This window comes from Anopheles coustani, chromosome 3, assembly GCF_943734705.1.
Source record: "Anopheles coustani chromosome 3, idAnoCousDA_361_x.2, whole genome shotgun sequence".
In the NCBI taxonomy this organism is placed as follows: domain Eukaryota; kingdom Metazoa; phylum Arthropoda; class Insecta; order Diptera; family Culicidae; genus Anopheles; species Anopheles coustani.
In genome coordinates this window covers 72,796,735-72,815,259 of record NC_071288.1, presented here as the reverse complement: position 1 = coordinate 72,815,259, position 18,525 = coordinate 72,796,735, and the positions used below count along the sequence as shown (strand labels likewise).

The following is an 18,525-nucleotide window of genomic DNA, read 5'->3' as shown; positions in this document are numbered from 1 at the left end:
TACCATGACCTATTTGTTGTTAAAAGATAACGTGGAAAACGTGACTCAAATATATTTCTTCGTCTTTTCCATCCGAAGGTAGCGGAAGCACAATCTGGAGTAGTTGAGGAATTATGAAATCTTTTCCAACGAAGGAACCATAAACGGATTGATTATAAGTTTCCAAAAGTCACGCACAGACACTATTTCGTTGCACAATTCCCTTTTCCAGTCTTTCCAGCAAATCATCCGACGTCGTTTTCTTTCTAGCTTAGGTTGCTTTCAGGATGAAGCTTTTCTTACAGGTAGGTTAAAGTGAACGGCAAAGAAAGCTATTTAAGCATCTGTTTGTGCTTGTTCAGGTTCGACCGACAGTTGTTATTTTCCTCTACCTCAAGCAATGCTGATAGCAATATACCTCCCACAACGCCAATTGAATGAAAGATGGTGCTTCATTACGGCTTAATGTTCATCAATTGGGATTTTTATATCATCATTATTTTCGCACTAGGTCAGGTTATCAGGTTTTTTTTTGTTTTATAGCCCCCACGCTTTTTGTATATTTAATCCACTGCTCTCATGGTATATTACATAGATCCCAAATATTTTACAATAATCAAATACTGCAATAAATGTCTTGTGCGAAACATTTGCCAGCCATGACAAAATACCAAAATTAAATATATGTATGTTTTGGAAACAATCTATTTAAAAGTTCAGAGAGTGTAGCATATTGATATCAAGAAAGTTTCCAGTTATAAAATCTGAAAAAGTATGAATAAAAACAAATAAAATGGTGCAAGAATAATAAAACGTTTAGCTACTGATTTACGGAATGTTAATCAACAAAGCGTCAACATATTTTCGAGAGTGACAGTTTGTGACAGAAAAGTTTGTGACAACGAAGGAAGTTTTGACAGTCAAACCCAAAGTACAATCAATCCCAACAAGAGGCAAAGTGGATGCATAAACTCATCGTTCGCATTTATTCTAGTGTTGTTTAGTGTCCGGACAATGTTTTATGAGCTGGGAAAAGAATATGTTAACTGTGTCTCAAGCTGCCCTATAGCTGGTATTTCATCCAGTACAAAATAATTAAGCAGAAATCATTCTCTTCAACAATATTTGTTTTTCTTTCATGTCTTGAACATGAATCTTTCAGGCGTTTCGTTTCAAGATTGTACAAGGAAATCATTTTTATAATGATGAAAAATGAAACAACTAACCTAGCAGCATTTGAGAGATTTCCATGAAGACAAGCGTATACTAATATAACACTATTCACTGCTATTGAAATAATCCTAATTTTACCGATGAGAAAAATAGATTTCGTAGAAAGACATTAGAATGCCAGCAGACATATTGGAATATGAGATTGAAGCAGACGGGACAAAATACGTGGTTTCTCTTCATCACACCCCACATCGAAAAAATGTGTTGGAAGTAAAAGAAAAAGCATTTTGACAAAAGCGATAAGATTTATCGATTAGAACTCGCCAATGCGACCGAACTTCGAAGCAACAGTTTCTTTGGCACAAAACTCCCGGTGTCGAAGCAATGATGGTATCACAGATGTCCTTGAGGGTCTTTCTTAATATGGCATCGGGTTCCATCATTGAGATGACTTAGTTTGTTATTTGAATACTCTGTTTATCCTTCTTCTCTATCATCTTTCTAGCCTCAGGCACATTAGTGAACCCGGCGAACTGCGGGGTTTCAAGCTATCCTTTCAGTTCCTGTGTTATCAAGACGTGTTTTCCTACACTCTTGGAGAAATCTCTCTTGAGTCAAAGGAGGGGATGGTCACATTGTCTGCAAGTGAGGTGATGCCACACGGAACGAGAGAAACCACGCACGAAAGAAATGGAATTTCAACAAGGTACTTGAATAGATACTTTTCATGCAAAGAGTCTCCGCGTGTTTCGAACATTTAATGAATGCCGGCGAAACCAAGAAACCCTAAACCTCATCTACACTAACGCCCTGCCACAATCAAGGAAGGATTTTCTGCAAGCACAGACACTCTATGTCTTCGAAGAGACTTTCGCACACTTCATTAACAGCATAATAGTTGGTGAAAAAGACTTTGACATCCGTTTCCATTTGCTGGAAGTTCTCTACGAAAAGCCTCAATCCACACACAAACATGCTCCATACGATACTTCGTTGAAACCATCTCGCCACGTGGTGTAAGTGGTTGGTGAAAAGAAACAATGAATCGGCAACATCGTTAGTGTCGTGTTCTGCTTCAAGTTAGTTTTTGGTGTGGCTTCTCGAGAGTTTGGTCTTTGGATAGCTGTGGAGAGGAAGTAGAAAGAGTGTTTCGAATAAGAATACGATTTGGTGCCGCTCCAAACGGAGTGTGAACCGAGTACGAACTCAGTCTCCAGAAAAACAACTGAATGAGAATAGTATGTGTTTGTGTGAGTGTCACAGTTAAGTTTGGTCTAGGCAAGTGAACTACGGTGTCATGTTGCACAAATCCTGTCGCATTTCTACTCTCGGCAGAAAATGTTAACTTTGATTTTTTATTTTCTTTTAGGGTGATCAATTTAAGATTCTAGTTAATTATTGAATTTTGTTATTACTGTTAGTTTTCTTAGAACATGGTTTGCAAAGGAATAAAAAAAATCTGTAAGCTATGACACATAATGGAGGCGCATGGTCGTTCATTTCTTGAAACTGGCTGCGTACGTAGAATCATAGTGACGCTGCAACTTATTGATTTCATCAGAAAGATTGCTCATTTGTTATTTCTGAACAAAGTAAACAACAGACGAAAATATTGCTGATCCAGTTTGCGTTTTCCAATCGTACTTTCATGAAAGACTGCTATTCTTTTAAACACATGAGCTTTTCAATCCAATCGATAGAACAAATTCTACGAAAACTGCACTCTTGGAAGGAGATTCACGCCTGAAGATGTGTACTCGATGATGATACTTCCGGGAAAAAAATCAACGGACGGTTGCGACATGGCTCCAGTAGCACGAGAATGGTTAAATTAATTTCACCATCATCGTCCCTTGTTGAGGCTTATGGCGGAAGTTGATGGATCGACATCACCATCTTGCCACTGCCAGCTTTCAAGCTTGGGTCCCGGTGGTCTGTGGAGAAGCAGCTTGAAGCTAGGCTGTGAATAGATCAATTTCCCCGAAGCCTTCAAGCCGGAAGATGCCTGTCAGTCACTGGAAAAGCCGTTGACCCAACGGGAGTGTGACGAGAGGTTTATCGAGATCGATCGTTTTCCGCGAAATGTTTCTACGTCTATGAGTGTGAAGGTGTGAGGAATGAACCGTCCGTGCCGGTGTCAATGAGAATCAAATCATAATGCTTCTGGACTTCTCGAACATTACGTCGATAGGCGGAAGTTGGTTGGAAGAAATGTTGAGGTTAAATATTCGCTGTATTAAGTATATTAAGTAAATATTTGTAATGTCCATTCCACGTAGAAATTGATATCTGGAGTTAACACTTTGCCTGTCCGCAAGAAGTCTGTCCTTGTGTGAGTTTGTCGTCTGGAAGCAACACCATCTGATAATTTTGCGAAACCTTTTACTCATCCACAGACTCCTTCCCTGCTCCTTCACTCCTTCCAGGGACTCCATCACTCCTTCTAAAACCGCTGCCTGCAATGAGTTTGGTCATTTCAATTAGCTAGAATTACCCTCTACATTATTCGAAAGCACAACTTCTGTCATCTGGTATTATTGGGACAATCATTTTCATCTTCTTTCGTATGACATCATCTCCCGGGGATCTCCAATGGGAGATTAAAGCTAGCCCTAATGTCTGTCAAATGGATTGGGGTTAGAGAAAACGTTGTTGAACGTCGTGGTGGATGGGGATAAAATCTACTTTGGTATTTAAATTTACTTACCCATTTGAGCTTCTCGACCAAGCTAACCTTTCGGTTACATTATCCTGTCACCATCGCCCCAGAGCTACGATAAGACACTGCGACATCATCGTGCCCGACTTCTAATGACACCGAAGAGCGACGATGATGGCCAAACGAGACGTGAAAAGTGAAAAGGATGTGGCTGACAATGACTCTAAGATAGCGACTTCCGAGCGCGTGGAAAAGTCTTCTTTACAATGCTTCGCTTTAAATACATTTCACAACAGTAATTAAGAAAAGTTGTTGCAAAACCGTCTTTGAAAAAGTGTGGGCGGATTGAAATTGTGTGCTCGGATAAGCGTCAGTATGGTTTCATGTTCTATCAATTCGTTTCTATATACGTCACATGTTGAATTCTGTAAAAATGATGGAAACTTTTTGCTGCATGAACCCAAAGAGATATTTTCGTGCGTCGTTAGGATACTTAACTTTAGGAAGTACTGTCTGGAGCTTGATACTAAGGAGTGATAAATTGAAAAACCGAGCAAAGTTTGTTGTGAAGACTCTTCTTCCATTTCAGGTCGACAACTTCATTGTGTAATATTTTCGCAACTTTTTGGCCCGGAAGCGTCACAAGTGGCATTAACATCTCAAACCGAGCTATAAGCAATGCTCTGATGGTCATTCAGGCCTCCCTGGCGAACCATGAATCATAGATGATGTAAAACACACCAAATTATGCAAATCATTTCGCGCGACACAGCACAACTTTCCCGCAGTATGGGTGAATGCTCCATTCAGACAAAGGCGTTCTCGAAAAGCGCTGAATTTGCATTAGTATGTCAAATAACTTCTCCTCAAATGCCTCGTGACTAATGACTTCCTGTGGTGAGGCAAATTTAAGCATGGCCGTGGAAAGATAAATGTGGAAACGAATTGGATTGTTGCAAGCTTGGCTCGAAGCGGTTGATGAGTTGGTTTGTGTAATGATCTGCTTTGATTTCTGTCCACGAACCACTCAGGAATCATCAGAAAGACCCGTTCCGTCTTGTTCGTTAATCAATTTTATCTTCTCACGGAGATTTTCCTGTATTGGACAAACAACATACAAGTATGATAGGACAAGTTTGAGCAGTTTTCCGATAAATTGACACTCTGTGGTACTCTGGATGAGAAGTTAATTGTGCGATGGAGTAAAGTAGCATCGTAACATGTCATGAAATCCTACAATGAACTCTATAAAAGGAAAATCCTTTAAAAAGATAAAATGGAATTTGTTATCGAACAGGAATTCATTTTGAACATGTTTTTTCGGTTTCGTTTTCACTATCCCGATCCAATAAAAGACTGCTTTATTTTCAGTTGGTTGCCTTCTTTCTCATTTTTCACCAACATATGGTGGTACTTGCAAACATGTTGGTTCATGCAACTTTTTGTCATCCTGTATTAACGTGGCTAGAAAATTTATGACTCTGCAAGTGTGCATTGCGGTTGTTACTGTTCTTTTGCTTTGATCTCAAGCAAAGGACATCAAGTAGATACTGAACACAGATGCACGTTATACACCCGTGACTGTCTTTTACCCTTACTTCTACTAGTTTAGGTTTGTCCTTGTGCACTAAATTTTCATTACATTCGTATGGTTCGTTTGAGATGAATACGAACACTCTTTGACGTGAACATACAACACGCCGAAAACCGCAGACTCCTGCTGTCCTGGTAACGATGAGAATGATGACTTCGTATAAAGTCCGTCTTGTAAACGATAATACGTTTGTAGACGTTTCTATAGCAACCTTAGACTCTTTGCTCTCAATGTTGAGTTGAGATCCAGCCGACTGGAGAGGCCACTGCTTGACTGCGGGTTAACCATAAGATGGTTCAACAACATTTTCCATCCTATCGTCCTTCGCGTCCTCTTCTCTTGAGCCTTCCATAAACCGTTTGCTGCCTTGCGGGATGAAGACATTTGTCTGGAATCATCCTTTTCCCCACTCTCACGGGTTAGCAAGATATACTTTGGGTCCTCGGAAAACTATCCCCGGGGCTTCGGCCGACTTGGGACAAATAGTTTTTCTCGGTCATTCCATCCAGCCTTGGTGAGACTTCACTTCGATTGTGATGATTGTGCAATCACCCTTGTGAGAAGGGTTTCCGTCTCGCTTTTTATTGTTGCTTTCCCAAAACACTCTCTTCCGGTTCGGTTGGTTGACAAAATACGATCGCCCAAGAAAATCATCAACCGAGGGTCGGTTTTGGCGATGGTCTATACATTTCATCGTAGAAAACCATTGGGGCCATCCAACTGCAGGGATTAATCTCGGGATTGGATAATGTTTGCGAACTTTTAATCTCTATCCATGCCTTGCGGTAAATTTGTGATTGCTGAAGGGATTGTGGTTCTGGAATCTTTCCTTTATTTCTTTTCTAATCGTCCCACCATTTTTTCAATTATTCTCTTTCTTTTCCGTCCGAAAAAACCGGAAAAATAATTTAAAAAAAATAATCGGTAGCAATAAAAGTTCTATTAATATTTAAATTGCAATTTCTGGACCCTTCCTGACTTCTCATCAACGAAGGTGATTGTAAAACTATCGTGACTGGCGGAAAATGAGTTCAAATGAAGCATCACCGCTGGAGGAAAACGTGCGCAGGAAACTTTTTTTTCCCAACCTCATCCTTTTCCGGTGAGTGGACTTCAGCACGTGTCATAGTTTTAATTGCTTGGTTCAGTAGGAGCACGTTGCCTGAGGAGTTCTGACCATCATCATCACTGATTGGACATTGTGTCGCCTTAGTGAGCTCGTGTCCACCATGAGGTCGTCGGTGTGCTCCTTTCAGGTTCTTCGTTTTCTTCACTCTTTTTCAGGAGTATTTTTATTGTAAACGAGGCACAAAACTTAAAAATACGTGCAAGCTTCGGTTCGTTTAATGTCTCGTTTCTCTTCACATGCTGGACGGTTTATGAAGAAGGTCAGCGTGGCTTGAGTAGCTGCACAAGGATGCAGACACCGTGTCCGAGTTTGAGTGGCTGAAAAGGATTTTCTTACGATCCACCAGGGTCCTATTGATTGTGTACGAGAAAAGTTAAAGGGAATGCCGTCGACGAAGGACGTTGAAATGTGTGAGTGAGTGAGTCCTAAAGAAAGATCCTACAAAACGAGAAGCTCGAGCAGCGATGAAAGTTTTCCGTATCATAGCTTCAACTATTACTGGATGAGAAATTTGAGTAGCTCTTCTTCTCAAATCACACGTTGAAGGTCGCAGCAGCACCGAAAAACTAAGACGTGTTGAACATATGCTCAGTCGAGATTTTGTTGGAAAATAAGAAAACATTCGTGAAACCAGACGCGAATGTAACCCGAGTCCTGTCCAAAACATCAACATTCTCTGGATCTGTAGGGCTGTTATATAGCAGTCAAATTACTTCCGTAAGAAGTCTGGAAGAGTGAAACAACCAAAAAAGGACCAGCAAAACTTCTCTTTGTGTACAGTGTATATTCCAAAATTGCTCAAAGCATAGTATACATATATTTTGTTAAGTGAATACTTTTATCATTAGGAAATAAAATTGATGTTAACAAAACATGGTACTAATTCATTGCCATTGACTATCGAAAGTCAAACTTTTTCTAACCAGCACCATGTAAAACGGTTCCCGGTTTAGGACCTGTTTGATATAAAGCGCTTGAAGCAAAGTAATAAAATAGTTTTCAGCATAAATTTGATTTTTATCTTCATATTTATGGAGTAAACAACGTGAAGGATAAGTGAGAAGGATATGTGAGAAGCTTGGATTAAAATGGTGGGAAGGAAATCCTCACTCACCTCTAGATATCAACATTGACGAGCAGATTACCAAGTCCACCAAGCATTGACCCGTTTGCGTGCTTGTTATAATAATTATGCATAAATATGCTATCAACAATCGTTACTGGTACATCGATGTGAAAGAAGAAAAATATCTTTCCCTTCAACGACTTTCGTTTCCATCCCACATTTGCTGACCAAATCCGTCTTTAAACATCCATTTCCACCGTTTCCCGAGTTTTCCTGTAAGCTTCGCTAGTTCACGTTCAGGGCCGTGTGCGTGAAATCGATAATCGTCATTAACCAGGAGTAGAACTAATGCCACCGTAATCGTGTTCTTGTCATAGTTCGTTAGTCTTTACCTCTGTGACGTCTTGTTTGCTTGACTGACCATCTGGCCTCAGGTTTTTTTTTTCTCTCCTGTCAATACTCCTCGTGGCATTTTATTTCTGCTCTAGTCGCTTGTTGTTAGAATTTCACTTTACCCACGCCTTAGTTTGCCGCTTACTACGGATACGTTATCATTATTTTTGCCTTTTTGCGTTTCTTTCCACTCGCTTTTATTTTATCGTCTCAAGGACACCCGTCAAACCTGTGTCAGCAACAATTTGCAGCAGACCTTCATTAGTGAAGAACGTTCGCATGGGTTTAGAAGTAAAGGGTTCCTGCTGTCCATCAAGCGTACGTCCCTGCTGTCCGAATCACTGAAGGTCGGGGACGTCGATACCCTTCCACCGACAAACGAAGGAAAAAGGTTTGTTTGCTAGAATTAGGCCTAAGAGGTCGAAACTTGGCGGAAGGTTAAAAATTATTCAACCGAACTGACGTGATTAATGATATCTTAATGCAAACGGGATTATTCAGACACATACACACACATTTCCGCGACCACTTCAAGATGATGAGAAATATCAAAACATGTTAAAAATGATTAATTTATGTAGCCTTTTGTGTGTTTTCATATCACAGAAAGTTCCGTAAGAAGAGATTTTTTATAAATGTTTCTCAACGTCTTCAAATTTCCTCTGGTAACATGTCTTCCTTCTTTGCGTTTTCTTACCACTGACATGTTATTCAAAGCATCAAATTCAATGTACTAAAGGCATGTGAATGTAGCTTATCAAATCGTGTCCGAAAATGTCCATCTGTGTTACATTTTATGCTTTGGAATACAAGTGGCAACCGATATCACTGTTTTTATTTGCATCAAGTAGATTTCTCGCTAGCCTAAGTGGCTGACGTGAATGAATTATTCATTAACCAAGAAGCCCAAGACGGACATGGAAGCTTTTGCAATGAGACAATAGAACCGCTTGACTATCGATCGGGAAAACATACACAAATACGGACCGTCTGTATCCGAAAAGCATCCCACGACTTTTTTGAGCCCCCGATTGCATCGATTTTCCCGCATTGGTTCACGTTCACGTTGACATGCTAAGCAACCGAAAATAAACAAATGATCCCCCAGATCGGCAACATGAATCAATGCTTCGAGCGGAAAAACAAAGCGAATAAAAGACGCTCTCGTCGGTTTGTTGCCGAAAAGTTTACCATTTCAAGCAAATTTACACTAACCGACTTTGGTTTCATCCCAAAGATTTGCGAGGCAATAAATCGATTACTCAGCGATGCTTCCTTTTCCCCCGGGACTAAAGGATGGTGCAAAATCCCGGAACGTAGTAATGGGAAATTGATCGGTTTCCTTCAATCGCAAGCCTCAACTCAACCAGTAACGCTCGGCGATCGTTTGTCTTTAGATTTCCATTCGGGTGGATTACTATTTCGGAGCGTGAGTTAAAATTTGCATTGGTAAATTTCCCGCTTTGTCAGCCAAGTCGTGTGTCGTCGTAACTGGATGATTGATTATATATTTGTTTCCGTAAAGCTTCCGGATCATCGAATGTCGATGAACACGATCTGATGAGTTGAAACAAAGACATTTGCTGCATGGTCTGCAAATTGTGCCCATCAATCTCTTTCACAAATTGGAAAGTATCCTATTTGCTACCAGCACCAAATCATTTGGTTTCTCTGATAAAATGATAATGAAATACTGTTTGAGTACAACATTTGGAGGATGAAATTTTAGTTTCATAATTTAAAATGCTATTTCGCACGTACTGCTTTATATGAAATATAAAATAAATAAATAAATAAAAATAATGAAGGATTGAGTTGTAAGAACTTTTAAAATGCAAACATTTAACACGAAAATGTACAAAATTAAGAAAATATGAAAGCAAACCATCAACGTCAGGTTAAACGAAAGTAAAACTTTAAATAGAAAAACTTTTTCTATCAAACTCTATCAAAGAAACAAAACAGAAATTGCTGGAAAATGTACATGTAGGTGCATTGTGAGCGAGAAAATGCACAATTGTTTAACTTTTATCTTCAACATGACTAAGAAAACTGCTGGGATAGTTATGCTTGCTCTCTAAAACTAAAAAAGTTTTAAAAGCATTTAAAGTAATTTTTTCCTGATATTAACGGGATTGAAATGGAGACACCAGGTATTTTATGTCTCACTGAAGAAATATTAAAACCTGATCGTAACCCTGAATGAAAATAGTCTACCGACATACGAATGAAAATGTATATTCACCACCCGTTGATGCTGTTGTGTTCACCACTGATCAAGTGATTTATTTGCATATTATTATCTCCTTAGCACCATTCACCATGAGCATGAGATCTAACTAAAAGAAAGAAAAGTACGTCACCCGAGAAAGCAACTTACCACCATGAAAAATGGCGCGAAAAAATCTACTTTCATTGCCGTTTTCAAGAATTCCACAACCAACTTAGTGCTTTTTTCACCGTGCTAAGGTCGTGGAATACTTGATAACTGCAATGAGGGTAAATGAAATTCGCCAACAGGAATGCTTACGGTATAAGAAATCAGCTCGTAGAATAGGTCTTCTGCGTGTCGTTAAACTTTGTCACTTGGGTTATTTTTTCTTCAATCAACATATTAATAGAATTGTCATAGTTTATCTTTTCTCAGCTAGAATTTTTTTATTGCGTAACAGAAAGCTTCTTATCAAAATATATCTCGTCACCGGATTAAGATAACACCGGTTGTTAAGTTTACATAAGTCGATATTTTAAAAGCAACTGCTTTAGAAATGATCATACTTTTTCTTCCCGACGGCTCACACCACTACCGTTTCAAGGAATATAAAAGTTAGATTTCGATTTGCAACTCAAGAAGTGTACGTAATCGGATTTAGAAATACCAGGTTCCTTGAAAAGGGTGCATTCAATTTGGATTGGAATGTCGATTCTAAGAGACGACCTTACTGTATGGGAATATTGGATCATTTATAAAAGAACTCTCATAAAGTTAGTTCTGGATTATTTCTTCCTTACGTTATATTGATAAACTCAATCTAAATAATGAAAGAGATTCACAAGCTTGACGAAAAAGAGAACGCCATTAAAATTTTCTATTCAAAAGTATGTCGAAAATCCGTATGTGTGCGTCTGGGTCGTAGCTGTGTAGCAAAGAAATTGGAAAACACCATTTTGCAAATGTAATCCCACTGAACCAATTTCAATTATGGAAAGTTTAATTGACAGGAAAAAAGGAACCGAACCTGTCAAGGTGAACGTGTCTAATGGGAAAATCGACCGTCGGTGTCAGTCAAGTGCCACGTTTTGGAGCTTAACTTTCAAAAGGAGGCTCCTTTTCGAGTTTCTTTTCAGGCGAAATGTGTTGTTTGAATGTGCAGCCACCTAACCTTTTCGATCACAATAACCTATCTTATGAGATTGGTTCTGAAATCTTTGTTATTACTTGCAGAGTAAAAAAATAGAATAGGAATTTTAATGAAATTGAAATAGTTTAGAAATAAGGTCGAAATGGAGTATTTATCATTAATTTTCATATTCAAGACACAAACAAATGGGTATAACATTTTAGGTTTTACAAGCAACAGTAAGCTTGAATTTAATTTTGTTTAAATATTCATACAGCTCTTGTTTTGAACTCAGATGTTGTTAAGTTATCTGAACTTGTCCAAGCATCGATTTATCGTCGAGTCGTGCGGAAAAACTAGAACAGCAGCCAACTTTATCGGTTGCTCCGGGGTGAATTTGATTGACATTCCAACCAGATTATGTGCAGTGAAAATAAACCCTTGAGCCAGACGGTGCCACTTGGTCAAGCCTAGCAGCGTTCGCTTTTGTGTACCGTTTTCATCAACGTCAACGATGACATGATACTCCCTTTTCTCCGCTAGGCTCTAGTATCTTTGCCATTCATCGTCGACAGAATAATTGCATCATAACCCAACTGTTGTAAGGGTGGCTTTCATCAGTTAACCCTGTGAAGATCTTTTTTTTACTGAACCATCCACCGAGCTCGAATAGATGCAGTCCGTCGATGCATTTTTATTTACTGAAACCTCGGTACACGTATGTGTACGGCTCCTTGTTTTTATTTATGAACATGCCTGTCACACCTTCGTTAACGTTGATGTAAAGTTTGACAAGAAAAAAATGTATTTGAACATTTTCGTGCAGCATGATTTATTTTTAGATTCTTTCATGGTACAGTGGATCAGAGTCTGGTCTTTTAGTTTGTCTCTTCCATAGAAATAAAAGGGTCGTTCAATAAGAATTCTCCAGAACATTACTCATATCAGTCAAATATTTAGTACATTAATTATGTTCTTCAAACATGTGTGGAACGTAGCAAATGTTTTATACGATTCATTCAAAAATTTGTTGTATTTGAGAACAATAAAATGTACAACATGCGAACAAAGATAATTGAAAATGTGATTTTAAATTCATAAAACATCCAATAATATCTTATTGAGATCAAAAATGACGTAAAACTGTGTGGACTGCCGAACCGCTCCTCTAGCTAAGCCACTGTGCGAGGGGATTTTTTTTCCAGTTTGAACATTGTCTTGCGCAGTAAAATTGTAAAAATGGAAGTAATGGTTGCCTAGGGACTCGTACATTACTTTTCATTAATTGGCACATACATTTCGGCATAAAACAGGACAGACGAATGTTGTATTTTTATATAACTTCGATCAAGCTATATCATGACACTCTCGCTCATTTTTATCCTATGTTCATCAGTCCCCTCAGGCAAGTAACTCTTAATAAACCATCATTATTGGATATATATTGTATAAACAAATATTCAATATTAAATTATATTTAGAATTTGAAATCAGTACATGCAATATTCGGCTCTATAACTTGTGTCGTGTTTGCATCGGTTGTGCATATTAGTGGCTGGCGGGAAAAACATTCCACCGTCCTTTTCTGAACTGAACTGGAAATGACAACCCGTGTGATGCAGTGAGCAAATTTTCCACCACTATAGGGAGCTCCGGACCCAGCCCTAAATACAGACGTTCCTTTGATCATTTTCTATCGGCTCCGACCGACAAACGGTAGCGGCGTGCAGAGCTAACGGGAGCCATTAGCGTTTTCCGCTTCGAAATTCCGCAAGCGTCGGTAATCGCATTAGTGCCGGCATTCACGTCCACCAAGGGGCGACGGTGATGTGCAGAAGTGTCAATGCCACGACCTCTTGAGGGAATTCAAGCTGTATCGGCAGATTGGTTGAAAATGTTCCATTCTTCGAAACAGGAGCTCCAGCAATTGGTTAGTTGATTATGTCCGTGGTTTTAATTTTACCATGTTGGTTGTCGTTATGGTACGATTGAAAAAAACACCACAATTGTTGCAAATGATTTTTAAAAACATTAAATTTTAGTCGCTCAAATTTACTCTTTTTTTAAACTCTTTTTTTAAACAATCAATATACTAACAACAACATTGTTTCGATTATCAGTTTTCTTCTTTCTTTTACAATCGAAAGGTAAAGGTATAATTCTATTTTTAACTTTTAATTGTTAACCATGCTTTTGCGCAAACAATCGTTGTGTTGAATATGAGTATCAAATACTTCAAAGAGAAAAACAAACAATCAAACAAAATTTCATCACAAAAGTACAAGTAAGCATTCGTGAATCCCTATTTTCGTACTGTCCTTTTCTGCCTTCCTCATGAAATCATCTATCGTTATAGTGTAAGTATGTCGAAGGCTTCGCTAGATCAGAGCGTTCCGACAGGTTGTAGTGATTCGAAAAGCAAATTGAATTCCAATAAAATTCGATTTCCACGATTCCTTCACAAACATTCTCGCATGTAGGATGGTGGTAACAGTGGAAGGAGCAACGCGGTTTTTTTTTCATCTTCACTGTATGTGAGCAAGAGTTTGTACACCTAGTATCTAGTGACTTGACATCAAAGATTGAAACGAGCAAATCGCATGTTGTAGGAAGCCTTTGGAGTAGCAAAATACAATCAGTAACATAACATTGGATTCCACTTAGACTCTTGAAGTCTGCTGTGTATTCCTGCATAGAAAAATGTTATTACAAACCAAACGCATATCAAGCACGAGGGTGTGAAAAATCTGAGAGGCTTCCGTGGTAAATTTTGCGACAAAAAAAGCAGAGTCAATATTATTTCTTCAACCGAAGCATCTGGAGTTTACACATCACGACACAATTCTTTTCATGTGCCATTCCAATTTTGAAATATGAAGGCAAATAAAACATGAAATATATTTTACGCCAAATTTGCTTCAGGATTGCTGTCCATTTCACTTTTCGTCACTTTATGTTAACGCTCTCTTTGATTTTGGAGTTGAGGTTTGCACGATATAAAAAAAACGTTATCTTGGCCAACATTATAAAGTGCCTTGGAGTTCAACCAAAACACCTCATTTCCAACCAACACTATGGTATTGTCTGACTCAACCAAGCAGTTATCTCATATATGGTGAAAACGAGAGAAAAAACTCGATCGAAGCATGTCGTTGACCGCACGTTGGGTAATTTATTGAATCAAACCACAACGGTTCACACAAATGACCAGGCGTCTCCATCAATCAGCCTCAAGCAGATATAAATCCTGACCATCAAATTGACTCCTTTCAGCAAACACGTGTTTCGTGTTGCATTACGTGAGTAGAATGATGTTGTGGAAAACGTGAGCAGGGATAAAAGAAAGAAACTACTCACCTGAGTGGAGAAATAGCTGAAGTGAACATAAATTAGATTTTCATAGGTTTCGTGGGCTTGTGATTGCTTTCGACACAACATCTTGAGCTTGACGGAGGACAATGTAATAAAATTTCCTCTCAAGAAAAAAAGCTAGATACTATATCCAGCAGAAAACATGTAAAAATAATGAAACAGGTATACAATTTCCCATTTTTACTCAACACAGACACGGTATATAACCTCAAGCAAATATTTCAGCCGTGCAAAAGCACCGAAGCACTGAATTAGTAGACGATTAATTTTCCAGCTCCTTAATACCTCTTTTGTAACAGTTTGAAAATTTTGACTCAAAGCCAACCATCTTCAGTTACTATTCTTTGCTCAGCTCAGGGTGCATTCTCAGTCGTGGACTGAAACTAACGTGGGAAAAGCGAGACGGTTACATTCTGCCCCGACGACACCATCCGACGAAGTAAAGACCCTGAAGCCCCACAACAAATATTATTGCAGAAGTTGAGATTGAAGCTTGGCTCTCTAAGACTCTTCGTACGTTTTCTTTTTCGTCCTTTAAGTCACCCAAGTTAGGGCCAACCATGCGATGGCATCATCATTGCGGCTCACGACAAAGTTTTGAGCAAACAATTTTAATCAACTACGCTGTCGACTGCATCATCAGCACCATCATCGTCATCATCGACATGAGCTGCACGCGTCCTGCGGCGTTCTGAACTTTCATTCTACATCGTGCTCCGCTTGCAATCATGCACCGTTTATGAAAATGCTGTCAGAATACGATCAAAGAGCTTACTAACTGAGTGGTGTCATTGCAAAAAGCAACAAAAAGGACTTTCTAAAACATCCGGAAAGATATGCCGGAAACAGATGCTGGTTTGAAACGGTCGCACGCAGTTTTATTGGCTCGCGGTTCAAAGTAACAAAGGGCCTGAATGTTTAAATAACAACCTAGTCAGCTAACATAACGCCATACGGCGGAGAGTTGTTTGGTAAAACTCATCTGCTACCGATGCCGTTACACACCAGCAAATTTAATTTGTGCACAGTTGTGCATGCTGATCCTCATCGTGCTTTTTCATCAACCCTCTGGGAGGTAGTCAACCAAAATTAAATGCAGTCGCGCCTCGGAGCAATATGTCACAATTGCTCTTGTGGAAGAATTTATTGCAAACCGCCTAGGATTGTTCTGTTCGAGAGGATATGGTTGTGTGCTAGTTTTCTACTGTGAATGTGGTTTCAATATTCATGGCGAGTTGGATGAACATCTCTCTTGTTTTGTTGGTTTTTTATGCACCAAACTGTTTGAGCTGAGTTGAGTAGGAGCGGCTCCAAATAGATGACACGACAATTCCACCGATGATGTTGTCAAAAGTACTGCTATTAATAAATAAATAAACAAACTACGTCATACGCGGAACATGACCTTGATATTCTAGTATCTCACTTGAACATGCTAGTAAAGTAAAGTTTCAGCGAATTGTATTTTTAAAACCAGTGCCTTTGCCTACATCAAGTCACCAAACCCATATGGCAGGTTTACAGAAGCCACTTAATTACAACGCAATTGAACCTTTGATCTGCTTGTTGATTAACATTATAATTGCTCTTTTATGTACTAAGACGATTCATAGTTTAAGCCAGACCAAGGACTTTTGCTATGGATTGATATTCGAAACCCGTCAAATCCAACTGTTGTATCACACGAGGCACAGCATGAAGAAGTTCCTGCTTTGTGATTAATAGAAGGAAAGTATACTGAGTGTATGAAGATATTGAATCCTCGGGATGTTCGACTTCTTTTTTATCCTCAACTTACCTACTGTTTGAAGTCCTCCGAAGTCGAATGTATTCTGGACTATATAAATGCGGCAGATTCCCAAGACAGAACTAAGTCTTGATTTCCCTTCATGATGGCGTCGTTGTTCCATCTCGGATTCACCTTGCAACGGAAGTTCTTGGAGCGCTATTTCATCTTCTTCGACTCGGTGGACTACTTCAATCTGTTCAACACTTTTGGGACTCTGTTCGCCATGCACTATGATGCGAAAGGGCTTCGGAAACTGCTCTGGACAGCCTACAGGACGCTGTACGTGCTCTCCTATCTGTCCTACTGGTACAAAGCTGGCTGGATGTTCAACCACTGGGAGTACAACACGGCTTCGGCGAACGTTCTCGGCGCGCTGGGGCTTTGCAGCGGAGCCTTCCTTAGAATGATTCTATTCGAGCATCACTATCCTGACCTCAAGCAGTTACAGCGATTCCTTAACGATCGGACATACCAGGGTAGCGATCCGTCCTGGGCCAGAGAGCGCCGATCCAGGTTGTATCGCCATAACAATCGGTTCCTAGTGCTACTAGTCTCCGCCATCGTGCTGGAGTCGCTCTGCTTTTTAGCACGGCTTCTGCTGACTCGCCGGGAGTTCATGCTGCAGTACAACGGGGAGGTTGTGGGAGGATCGCTGTTGCAGATTGTGTACGGAACGGTAACGGCGGGCTGGGGTATCGTGTACGTGCTGTCGTTCATCGTATTCTACATGCTCATAGAGGGCTTTCGCTTGGAGATGGAGATTCTGGTGCATTCTTTTCAGCAACTTGAGGATTCGCTGTTGATCAAACACGGAGAGTTTATCCGTACGGGGTTACCCATGGGTGAGGGGAACGAACTGGCGTTTTGGAGTGACCTCAAACACAGACTAAATGAACGAATTAGGCGACACGTGGAGTTATTACAGTAGGTGACTCTACCGTCCTCAAAGAAGTTACACAAATCTGCTCCAACTTGTCAAATCCATTTCAGAAACCTCCGTAAACTCCGCTCGATCGTCGCTCCGTTCGCGTTCCTACAGTACTACAGCACCTTCGGGTTGATAGCGGACTCGTTCTTCATCGTGTCTTTCGAGGGATTCTCTGGCTACAGCATGGCCTACGTCCTGTTCGCCTCCTTTCTTATCCTGGAGTCGTTCCTCCTAAGCCGAGGTGTAGAGCACTTAACCGAGTTGGTAAGAACAGTTCATGAGCTTTGTTGATCTTCAACCAATTTGACATCTTCACCACTTCTTCCGCTCCGCAGAACCTTCAGATTGGAACAGCTCTGTATGAGTTCGATTGGCCGCAGCTGTTGCGCTACTCGACTCGCTTTCGCCGAGAGTACAATGGCATCCGACGTACCATGTTGCTGACGATTGTGCAGTCACAACGTTCACTTAAGTTCAACTACGGAGCGCAGGAGCAAATTTCAATGAACAGTTTCGCGGAGCTGATGCAGAAAAGTTACTCCATGCTGACGTTCATGCTTCAGCTTGGCCGCTAGATGGCTTCACTGAGAAATAGAAATCAAAACAGTAGTTTCCATAGCAACTCCAATGTATGCGAGTTTTTTCACATAGAAAAAGTTCACACCACTCAAGCACACGTTACTTTGTTAATCTGAAGGTAGAGATCCGAATAAAACTGCTTACAGTTCATTTCAATCCTGAAAGTTTTCCGAAACATGGACCTAATCTCAATTGAACTAGCACAAATTAAAGGACACTCGATTCCTATTTGTTCAATCATTTGATTGGTATATTTACAGGAAAACTTTCAAATTGGTCTTGAAAATCAAATTATCCCTGCTGTAAAAATTGACATGGTTCATAAAATGCTCAGCCTAAGAAGGGCTATTCGGGAATGGTGTTGAGAATAGCACCATGTTCCGTGTTAACTTTTTAGCGGAAGTAAAGAATACTTCCATTTCCGCTTGGCTGATAAGATTTAGTTAAATTGGGCCCATGGTTCTTCGTACAACGGAAAGGGTTGGCTGTTTAACACCGACAGGAGTCAATCAGTGACAAAACA

At 39.9% G+C, this 18,525-nt stretch overlaps 1 protein-coding gene across 1 annotated transcript; it reads left to right on the top strand.

Moving 5' to 3' along the window:
* Positions 1 to 16,598: 16,598 nt before the first annotated feature.
* On the top strand, positions 16,599 to 17,998 carry LOC131266419 (uncharacterized). Its single transcript, XM_058268938.1, has 3 exons — positions 16,599 to 17,419; positions 17,486 to 17,687; positions 17,759 to 17,998. Exons 1-3 carry the CDS (start codon positions 16,599 to 16,601, stop codon positions 17,996 to 17,998), a joined length of 1,263 nt encoding a protein of 420 aa, XP_058124921.1.
* The last annotated feature ends 527 nt before the right edge of the window (positions 17,999 to 18,525 follow it).